General features: G+C 37.3%; 4 protein-coding genes across 5 annotated transcripts; 3 read left to right on the top strand and 1 right to left on the bottom strand.

Moving 5' to 3' along the window:
• Window positions 1-462: 462 nt before the first annotated feature.
• On the bottom strand, window positions 463-2,940 carry LOC145214973 (leucine-rich repeat-containing protein 40-like). The gene has a single exon (XM_080083623.1). It carries the CDS (start codon window positions 2,517-2,519, stop codon window positions 768-770), a length of 1,752 nt encoding a protein of 583 aa, XP_079939749.1. The 5' UTR covers window positions 2,520-2,940; the 3' UTR covers window positions 463-767.
• A 2,439-nt stretch (window positions 2,941-5,379) lies between these two features.
• Window positions 5,380-9,452, top strand: LOC145214816 (nicotinamide riboside kinase 1-like). 2 transcript variants are annotated; one of them, XM_080083420.1, is made up of 8 exons: window positions 5,380-5,570; window positions 5,716-5,899; window positions 5,971-6,026; window positions 7,989-8,088; window positions 8,322-8,373; window positions 8,437-8,557; window positions 8,625-8,696; window positions 9,098-9,452. In XM_080083420.1, the coding sequence occupies exons 3-8, from the start codon at window positions 6,001-6,003 to the stop codon at window positions 9,279-9,281; spliced, it is 555 nt and encodes a 184-aa protein (XP_079939546.1). In that variant the 5' UTR covers window positions 5,380-5,570; window positions 5,716-5,899; window positions 5,971-6,000; the 3' UTR covers window positions 9,282-9,452. The 2 variants fall into 2 exon arrangements, with proteins under 2 accessions (XP_079939546.1, XP_079939545.1); XM_080083419.1 differs by having other exon boundaries at window positions 5,380-5,899.
• On the top strand, window positions 6,035-7,988 carry LOC145214810 (uncharacterized). Its single transcript, XM_080083415.1, has one exon. It carries the CDS (start codon window positions 6,053-6,055, stop codon window positions 7,589-7,591), a length of 1,539 nt encoding a protein of 512 aa, XP_079939541.1. The 5' UTR covers window positions 6,035-6,052; the 3' UTR covers window positions 7,592-7,988.
• Window positions 9,453-10,504: 1,052 nt separating the features above from the next.
• Window positions 10,505-13,034, top strand: LOC145214814 (G2/mitotic-specific cyclin-B2-like). Its single transcript, XM_080083417.1, has 8 exons — window positions 10,505-10,776; window positions 10,884-10,976; window positions 11,295-11,831; window positions 11,885-11,974; window positions 12,044-12,190; window positions 12,253-12,393; window positions 12,451-12,606; window positions 12,666-13,034. The coding sequence occupies exons 1-8, from the start codon at window positions 10,744-10,746 to the stop codon at window positions 12,729-12,731; spliced, it is 1,263 nt and encodes a 420-aa protein (XP_079939543.1). The 5' UTR covers window positions 10,505-10,743; the 3' UTR covers window positions 12,732-13,034.
• Window positions 13,035-13,043: the final 9 nt, after the last annotated feature.

Raw genomic sequence — 13,043 nt, 5'->3', positions numbered from 1 at the left:
GTTCATGTGGTTGTGTGATGAAAAATAAACATTGTGCAGAAAGTGGGTGTGGCCATTGATTGATGTATTAAGTTATGCACAGCCCACAGGAAATGGGTTAGTGCTTTAAAATCATTAATTAAAGGAAGCTTGCAACTGTTCTAAATTATCAAATCAATACAAACGTTTCATTAGCAAGTTATCTGTTCAGCTTCATTAACGCTGTAGCTGAGTGATGCTTTTGTTTGCAGTTCTAACAAAATTTAATTTTGAAGATCATTCATCTGTTAATGCATTTGGATGGAAGAACAACAATACTTGCTGCTCAAAATTAATGTGTAACCCTGCCTACAAATGCCATAGTATAACAAACATGGTACCAGATTCTGCTTGGTAATCCATTAACATTTTTTACCCTAAACTTAAAAGTCACGTTTGGACAATTTTAATCAGTTTGCATCACCTGTAGGTCTCCCTGAATAATAACATCACAAGGTGCTAATTTATTAAATATACAGACAGAATACAGAAGCGCTGGTAACACTGATTTCAAATTAAACACAGTAATTGAACTTGCTACACAAAGGAATTATAAACTTACAGAACTTGGTACAACATGCAGTGGGTTTCGCAAATGTTCTCTTGCAAGAAAATATTTTTAATCAACAGTTTTTCTCATACACACTAATTTGTGAGTTTCAGTCCATAAGTTTTAAACTTTTACAAAAACCAACACTAACTTGAGCCATATCCATAATAAAACTAAATACTCAACGAGGATAAACACATTATTGGTTTGGGAGCCTGGAGCGAAGATACTCAAGGACCGCAGCAGATCCTTTTTGAAGTATGCTCTGCCTTGGTATACGAAATGTGTTTCCTTCAAGCACAAGGGTCCGAAGATTTTTGATCAGTGCAAGCTCTGGTGGCACTTGTTTAATGCAGTTGTTCTTGAGAGATAGGGTTGATAATCTGTCCATTTTAAGCAACTCATTTGCTGGGATGTGAGTGATCTGATTGTCATCACCAAGAATGTTTTCAAGGCTGTTGATTTCAAACAAGCATAATGGTAGCTCTGTTATTCTATTGCACACAAAATTTATTTCAATTAGGGATTGTAAAGCAGCCATTTCAGGAGGCAAAGATTGAAGATTATTTGAGCCCAAGTTGAGATGAGTTAGGGTAGTGTATCCACCTATTTCAGCAGGCACTTCCTTGATTTTGTTGCCGGATAAGTTTAACACAGAAAGAGTGTTTTTAAACTGGTGTAAACCTATGGGAAAATCTGTAATCCCACCTTGGGTTAGACTAACGTCACTTAAAGCAACTGATGAGAAATCATCCAAAGTTTTGACAGCCTCCATTGCTTCCTGTTTTGTTGCATGCAATTTTCCACTATTGCTAACCTCTGACTTTCGTGATAAGTCCTTGTGAAAAGGTGATTGGGGCAGAGACTGCATTCCAACACTTGACTGTTCTTTCTCATCAGGTACAATGCGGGATCTTAAGAATGCAAGGACAGCTTGTGTCCCTCTACTAATAACATCTCTTCTTATGCTACGAAGCGGGTTGCCATCTAATACTACCACTTTTAAAGAAGACATGTTGCCCATCTCTGGTGGAAGACCTGATACATTATTGTTGCCAAGATCCAGCCTCTCAAGGCTTTGCAAATTAATCACTGTGCCTGGAAGAGTTGTGATCTTATTGTCCCGTAGCTCTAAAATAGCAATCGATTTTGGTAGGTTTTCTGGAAAAACTGTAAGCTTATTATTTCCCATGTACAGCTCTTTTAGGGACGCACAGTTTTCCAAACTTGGAGATGAACTGATGCTGTTATTCCTTAAGTATAGCTGTTCAACCTTTGAAAGTGAGCTCACCCCTTCGGGAAAAATGGTAAGTTGATTGTTGCTGAGGTCAACAAATCTAAGAGATATGAAATAGCCTATGTTGAGTGCCTTTAAACTGTTATGTGACAAGTTAAGATATTTTAGGTTACTTTCACACGCAAATGACACCTCACTCAAGTTGTTGTGTGATGCATCCAATTTTTCACATCTTTTCAAATTAGCTATAAAAGATGGCAGAGAAGACAAGTTGTTGTGTTGCAAAAGAAGTACCAAAATGTTTGTGCAATCACTCAGGCTTGGCAAATTCTGTAGATGATTGTGACTGGCATCCAGTTTTTCGAGCAAAGTTAGCTCAGCCAGAGCTTGTGGTAAATGGGCCAATTCATTATCGTGTACATCTAGAGTTATTAGAGCTTTAAAGTTTCCAATACTTTCTGAAACTTCTTTTAGTTGATTTGAAGAAAGAATTAACTTGCTAAGTTGCACTTGGTCCCACCAGTTGTCGGTTGAATCGAATGCACTATCAGAATCTTTTGGTGCCATGTTTAGGGTCCAAACAGAATCTGGAATTTCTTTTAAACTTTTATTTGCGAGGTTTAAGACTCCTGATTTTCTTGCTTGCTGCAAAAGAACAGGTCTGACCCCTGTTTGGGTATCTTCTACAATCCTCTTACGATTTCTAAAATTCATCACTGTGAGTCTGTGATCAATCAAGTCGATGTTTGTTTGATCTTTTTAAAGAACGTTTTGTTAGGAAAATTTATTAGGAACTTTTTAACGTTTTATTAGGAAAATTCGACGTACGATCCCCTTTTGTTCACAAAATGTTTTTCGTTGAGCAAAATATCACTGTATATCACAGCTGCACATGGGCACAAGACGCTCTTGCTCTCTCCTGTGTTTTTAATTTTTGTTCAATAAATCGGTCATGCAGAACAAGACTTGTTGGTTCGTGACGAATATAGCGCAGAATAAGAATAGTGAAAAACCGTACACCAACACCAGTGATGCAAAAACTAAAATACAATCATCAGACTTTTCGTAATCTAATTGTGTCGAAACAATGCAAAATATAAGGCCTACATAACAATGCAAATGGTGACGTCATAAACAGTCACAATAATCGCAAAATCTTTTAGAACCGTTCAGTTCATTGAGTAAGTTACAAACTGATCGGGACTTTCGCACACGAGCATATGGAATGTTTAGAACTAAATCCTATGTTTTTTGTGGTATTTACATACAAAAACATGGAGACAGATATTTCGGACGCCGCGCCGTCAATAGTGAAAATTATGGGGCGTCGTTATCGAATAAATTAAGTTGCCGCAACTTAAATTTTTCGACAACGGCGCCTTAAGGCCGTTTTGAAAACAAAACAAAATTTGAAAGATACCTAAGTTGCGGGTCGCGCCACCGTATAGGTCGCACTATTAGTTTTGTGTTAAAAAAGTGTAATTTAAAGTTGACTCGCACATAAGTCGCACTGAAAATCTAGGGATTTAAAAGGCCCTTAGCCCAGCTTTTTTGCATAAATAACTGGTGCAATTGGTTGTTTTTTTACCATTAAACTGCATTGCATTGAAACCGCAAAACTATGTTTTCTCGACAAAGCGGGAAAATCCAACGCAAGCTGAGCTGACGCATGTGCGCTCATAAAACTGTCTCGCATTGGTATGTGCGTGCACGAGCGCATGCACCCGTATTCGACAGCACATTTCCACTACAATTCGCGTCTATAACGCGTACCCTTAATTTTTTATTGAAAATTAGTATGAAATTTTGCGCGTTATACTCGAATAAATACGTTATATCCGCCCAATAAGCCGACCGGAAAACACGGTACTAGCAATAGCCGAAAACTTTTAATTTTGTTCGGACTTGGCGGCGATTTGCACTTATGTCGAGCGGATAGGTAGCACCTATATTTTTTTTTAAATATAAGGAAAAAAGTTGCGACCTATACGCGAGTAGGCCTATATACGGTAGCTAACTTACCGCAAGTTAAGTTATCTTGCGGCAACTTAGCTAACTTGCCGCAACTTAGCGTCGCTATCTTGCGTCGCAAGTTACCCGGTGGGAAATTCACATCTAAATGTATGGAGATTTCCCACAATGCACCGCACAATGTTGCTGCAACTTAATTTATTCGACAACGGCGCCCCATAGAAAATAGTCTAGCCCAGGGGTGGGCAACCTGCGGCCCGCGGGCCGCATGCGGCCCTTTAATAAAGGTTGAGCGGCCCGCAGAGACGCTTGGATTTTAAGTACACTGGCAAACGGGTCCAATTATTACATATTTTTTAGCTGATTAATGCGCCTGATGCTAGTTTTCTGCGATCTGGCAAAATGTGGTTAGAATCAAATACGAATTATCCTTGTAGTTAAGTATATTTGGTAAGAAACAAAGCAAAATCACTTTGTGTTATGCACATGTGCGGCCCGCGATCCATTTTTGACATTTATAATTGGCCCTACAGTAAAAAAGGTTGCCCACCCCTGGTCTAGCCTATACTTAATTTGATCATACCCAAAATTTTGTCTAGCAAAGCTACTGACTTTTAACAAATTTGTCGTTCAACTGGTGAATGCTAAACAAAATACTATTTAAAAAATATATAGAAAAATAACAGGAACCAAATTGGTCGAAAAGGTTGGTATTTGAAAGTTGCCTTATAAATTCCGATTCGAATGTTCTTAATCGCAATGGCAAAAGCCTATAAGCCCGGTTTTCCGCAACATTTTACGTCCAACCAATCCATTAAATCTCGGACATTAGTTCCACTTTATAGTTTTGTAACGGACGCAACTCTTTTCGGGTGGCCTTTGTTATTGTATAATTATTTTTTTGTCGTATCCCGCTGTTCTATCGTATCCCACTGTTCTACCGTATCCCGCTGTTCTATCGTATCCCGTTGTTCTTGCGCTTTGTCGCTTGCTGCTCGCAATACTCATTCATTGCTCTGATAAAGCCCTACCTGCGGGTCGCGCCACCGTATAGGTCTTGATAAAAACAACTAGTATTTTGTTTAGCATTACACCAGTTGAACGACAAATTTGTTAATTATGCAACCTGGTGGACGAAACGCCTGTTCAGTATTTTCAAAGCTACTGATGACTATCGGATAACAAGGCAGTGTTTCCAAAAACTGTAATAGTACGCGAAGATCTTCCAGCTAGGTGGCGCGCAAGGTTACTTTAACTGACAAGAATTAAATGAGAATAATTTAGTTTACATCAAGTAGGTACCTTAGTTAGTAGACCATACATTGTGCATTATTGTACCAGAAATACTTTTCTTCGCATTATAACGCAACTTGTTGTAGCGTAGACTTGTTGGGGGTTCTAAGCTGCAACCCACGCCATGATCTATGCTGCCTGTCCAATGTTTTCAAACTTGATTTTAATGCCGTGGTACATAATTTACTTTTGCTTTGTTGTTGTTAGTTAAATGGAAAGTCTTGTGCGGTAAGCCAATTATCAGTTGGCTGGTAAAAAAGTACTATACAAAAGGGGTGTCAAACATGCGATTCGCGGGCCGCATGCGGCCCCTAAAGAGTTTTTGTGCAGCCCGCGAAGTAACTCGATTATAAGCCGCCCTCGATTATAAGCCGCAAAAAACGGCAGCTAAAAAACAATAGGAGCCGCGGCTTACAATCAAGTAAATGCGGTATTGTAAAAAAAACAGAGTGTTTGTGGAACCAGCCATGTGGGAACCTAAAAGCTAACCACCCGTGTTAGGTAAAGAGGGTCGTGTTTATCACTAGAGACAAAGGAAAGGGTATTTAATTGAACTAACTTAGTAATGGAGAGAGAATAATTTTATGAGACCGAGTTTTGTGTTATATCATATGTTAACAACATCCTAAATTTTAACACTATAAAGAGAAAGTCGCAGAAACGACATCAAGCGAAACGCTTCGGCCACAACTTTAAGCCGATCCCAACGTTTGTGTTTATTTCAACCCGGCGACTGATTTCATTTCTACCCGTCGCAGAGCAGGCCAACCAAGGCCATAACTTATAACGCTCGTTTACACAATTATACCGAAGAAAGGAACATGTGTATGGTACGTAATTAAGACGTAAAAAATCGTTTAGTCTATTCAATTTTTCTCTGCAACGTGCTTGTTATGTGCAGGTTATGAAGCGTGTACGTTGATTAGAAAACATGGTTCTAGTTATCGGAATAAGTGGGTAGGTTTGTTCAACTTTGTTGTTTTATGTTGGCAAGAAGTAAATTTTTGTTTTGTATGACTTGTGTGTTAGAGTCCAGTAGAAGTTTTTCTGATTTATTGTCCTGTTTAACTTCATATTTCAGAATTTTTAGTGTAAGTTCTGCTTTTTGGTGCTTAGTGTGTAGCATGGCTTTGTTTACAACACCAACAAAAAATCAACTTGTTGAAAATGCTGGTGACATTGTCAAAACCTATGTTTTCACCAAGATTGCTGTCACCAGTATAGTCAATGGATATGCTACTGAAATAAGCTTGGTTGCAATTCACCAAAATGACATTCTGCGTAATATGGAAATGAACATGGACAACTACAAACCACCAAGAATCATTGACAAGCTGACAATTTTTCTTGATGCACAACAGCCAATAGATAAACATTTATCTGCAGTTTTTAAACTAAAAACAGAGGACCTACATGCTGCACATAAAAGTGCTTTTGATTCTAATGCAGTTGGACTAATTTATGGATTTTTAGAGCGCCAGGAAGCCCCAGTTTGCTTGGTTTGCCACAATGGATTTCGGCTAGATTTTCCATTGCTTAAACACCATTTAAATTTGATGGACAGATCTATTGACAAAATATCTGGCAGTGATCTACTCTGCAGTGATTCATTATGGACATGTAAAATGCTGGATGCATCAAAAGAAAGTCTCACAAAGAGAGGGCTGTCAGTATTTGACATGCTTTACTACACACAGAACAGTTTGCATGAAAGATTGGTAAACAAACCTATGTCTGCTTGTTTGACATGTGAAGAAATCAACATGTTCTTGTTGGAAATGTGTATTAAGATGGGTGACACATTTGTACAAAGTCTTTGTTGCAAGAAGTTTTCAGATGTTGTGAACACAAGAAACAACAAAAACACGACTATTTGCAACAACATTCTTGCCACAACAGAAAACACAGGAACATTTGTGTTTTTTGACTTGGAAACCACTGGCCTGATTAATCCCAAAATAACTGAGATTTGTATGATGGCTGTCAACAAGAGCTCTCTCCAGGCTACAGATGTTGGTGCATTTCCAAGAGTAATTGACAAATTGTTAGTTGTTGTTGACCCTGATGAAGAAATTGAGCCAGTTGCCAGTCAACTAACAAAGTTATCAAATGTTAACATCTCAGAAAGGAACAAAGCAACATTTGGAACAAACACTTCTCTACTAGTGGCACAATTTCTAAATAGACAGAAGGGTCCAGTTTGTGTTATTGCACATAATGGTGACGGATTTGATTTTCCAATCCTCCAGTCATATCTCGATTCATGTGTTTCAGACACTTTTAACAATGTATACTCTGCAGATACATTGATTGGCTTACGGTTTTTGCTGCAACCTGTTAGTGATGATGCTCCAAAAGTATCTTGTGCTTTGAAAGATGTCTATAAGCGCTACTTTCCTCAACAATCACTAGAATCTATGCATGAAGCTGAGTCTGATGTTGTCAGCCTAATGAAAATTGTTAGAGCAAATCCTGAATTAGAAAGATGGCTGGATAAAAACAAAAAGCTATTAATTGCTTAGTTTGTTCCTAATGAAAACATTTTGCATTGTTGTGTATAGATGCTGTGATTTTTGGAATTTCCTCCCAGGATGTTTTTTGCCTTACCAGCCAATTTTTTATTGTGCAGCAACTGCATTTTAGTTTTGTATTTCATGTTTATTTTATATTTTAAAAGCAATTATGACTTGGTCTCTCACAATTTTTATATTTTTACAAAGGATTTACTCATGTTCAAATTTTGTTTTATGTAACAAAGTTATTGTCACTGTTTTATATATTTTATGCCATTCAAATTTATACATATAATGTATGTTTTGATAAACTGTTTATATTGTGGTGCCTAAAGTGAAACATAAAACTGTGTTATGCCAATTTATATAAAATGTAATTGCCATTTGTAATTTTCTGCATATTTAGTGTTACCAATGGAGGAAAAACATCAATTACGAATGAGCTAAAAAAACGTTGGAAAAAACAATTTGTCCTTCATACTGTGCATCAGGATGATTACTACAAAGTAAGCTTTTTTCGGCAACCACTTGTTAACCCCTCATATGCTAAAGTATACCCTATTACAGATAAATCTAATTAATCACATAATATATTTTACTGCATGGGGTCAAAAATCCCTCCAATGGCAATTGAATAAAAAAGTCCATTTAATTCATTGCATGAAAATGCTTGCTAAGTTGTTAATGTATTTTTTCCTGTCTCTGTCTGTAGGTTAATGGCATTTTTTGTATTTTTTAGGATGAGGCAGATATTGCAGTCGATCCAGAAAATGGCTTATTACAGTGGGATGGTATGTTAGGATGCCTAGACAGTGGGAAACTGGACACATTAACTTATCTATTTATTGTTGCAGTACCTGAAGCATTTCACATGGTTCAAATGAAAGCTGCTATAAAAGAAAGTATTTTGAAACTGGAACAGTCACCCAGCCAAACCATACTTATTGTTGAAGGAATTCTACTGTTTTGTGATAGGTATGGAAGAATCACAATCCAATGTTAATATGGTGTAACAACATTTTTGTGTGTTTTTGCTTTTCAGTGATTTGAACAAGATGTTTGATAGACGTTATTTTTTAACACTACCACTTGATGAAGCAAAACTGCGAAGAGGGTAAGAAAGTGAACATAAGATGTGCTTTCAATAACAAAGCTGACACTTGATATAAGGCCTTATGAAAGTATTGTGTCTTAAAATGTGTGATGATGTTAAATACACCAAGTTTTTTCATTTTTTCTATGTTAAAACCAGATTGTGGACAAAAACAGTGGTGGGATTCAGCCGTTCGCACCGGTTCTATAGAACCGAATCTCTAAGTTTTATAAGATCAGCGAACCGGTTAGCATTACTAGTTGCTGTCAATGGACTTTATTTAACAGAACCAGCTGAAAAATATGACTTTTGTGATAGAACCGACTGACAAAAAATTGGAATCCGGCCACTGGACAAAAATAAAATCAATGTTAAATTGATTTAAGTAAAATCCACAATAACAATACATTTATTTTTGGCAGCAACCGTGTTTATGAACCACATGATGTCCCAGGGTTATTTGAAAAGCATGTATGGCCTATGTACCTACACTACAAGAGGCAAATGGAAAAATATGTAGAGAATGTGGTCATTTTGGATGGAACAAACGATTTTAAGACAGTTGTTGACTCAGTTCAAAGTGATGTTGTACAGTTTTTGCAATAATTTTGTTGTTTTATATTAAAGCCAAATTTTGAATCTTTTTGGGTAAAAGTAGTTTTTATTTGTATACCTCAATCAAACATTTTATGTATTCGCTTAGAGTGCACACATGCAGTTATGTTATAAATATCATATCTTTTTTTTAACAAACTGTGAATAAAATGTGATTTTCGATTCATTTGTGTCGGCCATATAAATTAAAAGTTATTGTTTTATTAGCCTTCATTACAAGAAGAAAAAGTAGTGAACACGGTACTTCGTTTCTGAAAAAAAAAAGAACCAAATGGCATCCCCGACCAACTGTAAATTTGATAAAAGCGTATTATAGAAATTGGTCTATTCTGATCAAATTTTAAGCCAACAGTTTAAAATATCTACAAATATAGGGTGCCGAGAAACTTTAGTTGTTATTGTGACAAACGTAGGTCGTTTTTTTAACCACAGTCGATCTTAATAGAGCTTGGGCCATAAAAGTTTTTTGTGATAAAACTGTTCTGACCTCCTTTGATATCAATATTTTAGCTTCAGAGCTACAATACATACACCATGTTTAGCCTATAAATTGATTCCCGGTAGGTTGTTCTTAGTTTTGGCTCGAATTGGTCGTTTCAATAAATACAACAAACGTATTTTTTGCATTGTTTATCATATTATCCGTGAAGGGTCGCGGAAAATTTAAAGAGATTACAAGGGGTCGCGATCAAAAAAGTTTGGGAAGCCCTGGAGTAAAGGATAATAAAAGATCGATTAATTTGACACATTCAAACGATTGTTTAGCAACAATGAATAGTGATAAAACAATTAACGATATGCCACGTAGTTCTATTCTACTAGTAGTTGCAACAGGTATTGTTTAGTTTTGTTATATCTGCGGTTTTCGCCCAAATTTTAATTTAAAAAAATTCGAAGGAAAAAACTTGTTTTGCTTACTCGTGGCTAAGTCGTCACCTACAAATCTATCTATTCGACCTGCAGAAAAACGTTTATTCCGTTAATTAAAATTATGCCCGAAACGCAGCAAATCTGCGTGGAATTCCGCTTGTAATTATAGTATGCATGAGTGAACATCTGATCTGTGACGTTTTTAAATGGAACCCTGAGTAACCAATCAGAGAGCAGCATTTGCATTGTCCGGCCAATCACAGCAGAGAAGCGTTTTTTTCGCGAGGTACAAAATGCCAGGGAAGCCATTGTGAAAGATTGCTTTTCTTCGCTTTGCCTGCACTGTTTGTTTGATGTTAAGAATATGCCGTTTTGTGTTTGAAAGGTAAAATATACTGGTTAGGTTACAATTACAGTTTTTTCTTGTTGCAGTACGCATTTTATCGGCCGACTTGCGATAGAATTGATGCAACTCGCCGAAGCAACCCTGATCAACTGTTGACGGTTTTTACCTGTTTTAAGTTTTACCAGCACTTTAACGAATCTTTATCTACTATAAATCTACGTAAACTTAACCGTCAAAATGGCAACAATCACTGCAAGACCTAATACCCAGGTATGGTTTAAGTAAAATTTGTTGGTTACATTCTGTAAAACTACAATAATAAAATAATGGTGTGCTGACCAATTCTTCTCTGTAGACATGCATTTTTTAACTTGCAGGCTGTGGAGTCCAAACAAGGTGCCATTATAAAGAAACGTTCTGCAATTCCCACTACCCGGTCAGCTTTTGGTGATTTGGACAACAAACTTCCAGTAAGTTAAATCTTTTTTTTCACACTTTTGTAAAAAAAAAAAAACTTATGTGACTGTATGTTTCAAAAATGACTGAAACCTTTAAAATGTCTTTATGCCTACTGACTAGTAATAATACACCAAAATAACAAAGTTAGAGTCAATTTATAGTTTTTGGATTTGTGAAGGATCAAATAATAGTGGATCATAGCAATAGTGGGGTCTTAAGTTCAACCCTATCTGGCCTGTAGCCTAAGACTGTTTTTTTAATCTTTTAAAGCTTATTGATTTCAGTATGTATATGCTGTGAAGCATCCTACTTTAAATATATGTTTGTAGGGTGGTGTAAAGGCAGACAAAGGTGGCATGCTGCGACAGAAGGCTGCAACCAACCTTCGAAAACCACTGGCAACAAAGCAATCCAATGTACCAGTTAAAACTAGAGTTAGCTCGAAGACTGATGTTACCACCAAACCAACCCTCTCGAAAGCTGCTGTGCAAAAACAAATCGCTCCGAAAAAACTGTTAAAACCAGCAATTACAGAATCCCCTGTTGCCATGGTTATGGGTACCCCGACAAAGGAGCAAGCAGACTGCAATGTTTTTGCTATTGGCTTGAATCCAGCAATTGAAAACATCGACGAAAATGATTCAGAAAACCCCCAGCTCTGCTCTGAGTTTGTCAATGACATTTACCATTACATGCTGTACCTGGAATCTGAATACCCCATACAGCGACATTACCTGAAGGACACTGGGGTGAAAGGTCGCATGCGAAGTATCCTAGTTGACTGGCTTATCCAGGTCCACCACAGATTTAATTTGCTCCAAGAGACCCTTTACCTCACCATCGCCATCTTGGACAGATTTCTGCAGGTATATGCATTTTAAGTTTTGAGTTGTGCACTGTTTTAAATTCTGTAATTCAGGTCCATCAAGTCCCAAGAGCAAAACTTCAGCTTGCTGGCGTCACTGCTATGTTGTTGGCGTCCAAGTACGAAGAGATGTACGCCCCAGAGGTATGTTTTGCGGGCTTTGAAAAATCCTTTTGCATACCCAAATTTCCATACACCGAAATTCCTTTCTAGGTCAGCGACTATGTTTACATCACGGATAAAGCATTTACTCAGTCTCAGATCCTCAGCATGGAGATTCTCATTTTAAAAACGCTGGACTTCAGTTTAGGAAAGCCTCTTCCACTTCACTTCTTGAGAAGAAATTCGAAAGCTGGACAGGTGAAATGATTACTTTGTAGTACCGAACTAAAAATTCTTCACCATTGGTCTTGCTTGTGTAGGTTGATGCCAGTCAACACACCTTGGCTAAATATCTCATGGAATTGTCATTGGTTGACTACGATATGTGCCACGTTGCACCGTCCAAGCTGGCAGCTGGCTCTCTATGCCTGTCTATCAAATTGCTTGAGGATTCTGAATGGGTAAGAACTTAAACTTTTAGGAGTTAGGATTAAGTTTGTAATTTACTTTGTTCTTAGTCACCAACCTTGGAACACTACAGCCGATACTCCAAAGAGGATCTCCAGCCTGTGGTTTGCCACCTTGCAAAGAACCTCAAATCTGCAGACACCAATACGTACCAACATGCTGTGAAGTCTAAATACTCCAACAGCAGGCTTATGAAAATTTCACAGGTACTGAGAAAAGTAAATATTCAATTTTTTCAGGCAAAGCTAATTATCTGAATTTACAGATTCCAGAAATAAAAGCACCTCTAGTTTCTGAACTCGCAGAGCAAGCAGCCAATCACAAGTTATGATGAGGAATCTAACAGAAACGGGCGGAAAAGTATTTCGTAAAGAGGGGATGTACAAAATTTGTTTTGGTTTTATCATGCAAGGCCTACGTGTTAATGCTTTTATCTTGTATTTCATGCTGTTTTCTGTGCTGGTTGCCTGCATTGTTTTCCTTCATTTTACTGTTAAATGCCCTTCTTTCAGCAGACTGTTTAAAATACAAATCTTGGCAACTAACGAATGTAGACGAATTAGGTAGAAAGAGTTGTGATTTTAATGTAACAGTAATTTTTGAAACAACTGTTAATAAAATTGTATTGTGCAAAGATGCCTCC

Source organism: Phallusia mammillata, chromosome 2 (genome assembly GCF_965637545.1).
Source record: "Phallusia mammillata chromosome 2, kaPhaMamm4.hap1.1, whole genome shotgun sequence".
NCBI lineage: Eukaryota > Metazoa > Chordata > Ascidiacea > Phlebobranchia > Ascidiidae > Phallusia > Phallusia mammillata.
This window is presented reverse-complemented; position numbering and strand designations above follow the sequence as displayed.

What these genes read in the sequence shown, in the direction of transcription:
- LOC145214973 (XM_080083623.1), bottom strand. Translation starts at nt 2,519, where the DNA reads ATGAATTTTAGAAATCGTAAGAGGATTGTAGAAGATACCCAAACAGGG.
- LOC145214816 (XM_080083420.1), top strand. Translation starts at nt 6,001, where the DNA reads ATGGTTCTAGTTATCGGAATAAGTGG. An exon ending in CTAGTTATCGGAATAAGTGG is followed by an intron (nt 6,027 to 7,988) that starts GTAGGTTTGTTC and finishes CTGCATATTTAG; the next exon opens with TGTTACCAATGGAGGAAAAA. An exon ending in ATCAGGATGATTACTACAAA is followed by an intron (nt 8,089 to 8,321) that starts GTAAGCTTTTTT and finishes TGTATTTTTTAG; the next exon opens with GATGAGGCAGATATTGCAGT.
- LOC145214810 (XM_080083415.1), top strand. Translation starts at nt 6,053, where the DNA reads ATGTTGGCAAGAAGTAAATTTTTGTTTTGTATGACTTGTGTGTTAGAG.
- LOC145214814 (XM_080083417.1), top strand. Translation starts at nt 10,744, where the DNA reads ATGGCAACAATCACTGCAAGACCTAATACCCAG. An exon ending in ATTTGGACAACAAACTTCCA is followed by an intron (nt 10,977 to 11,294) that starts GTAAGTTAAATC and finishes ATATGTTTGTAG; the next exon opens with GGTGGTGTAAAGGCAGACAA. An exon ending in TCTTGGACAGATTTCTGCAG is followed by an intron (nt 11,832 to 11,884) that starts GTATATGCATTT and finishes TCTGTAATTCAG; the next exon opens with GTCCATCAAGTCCCAAGAGC.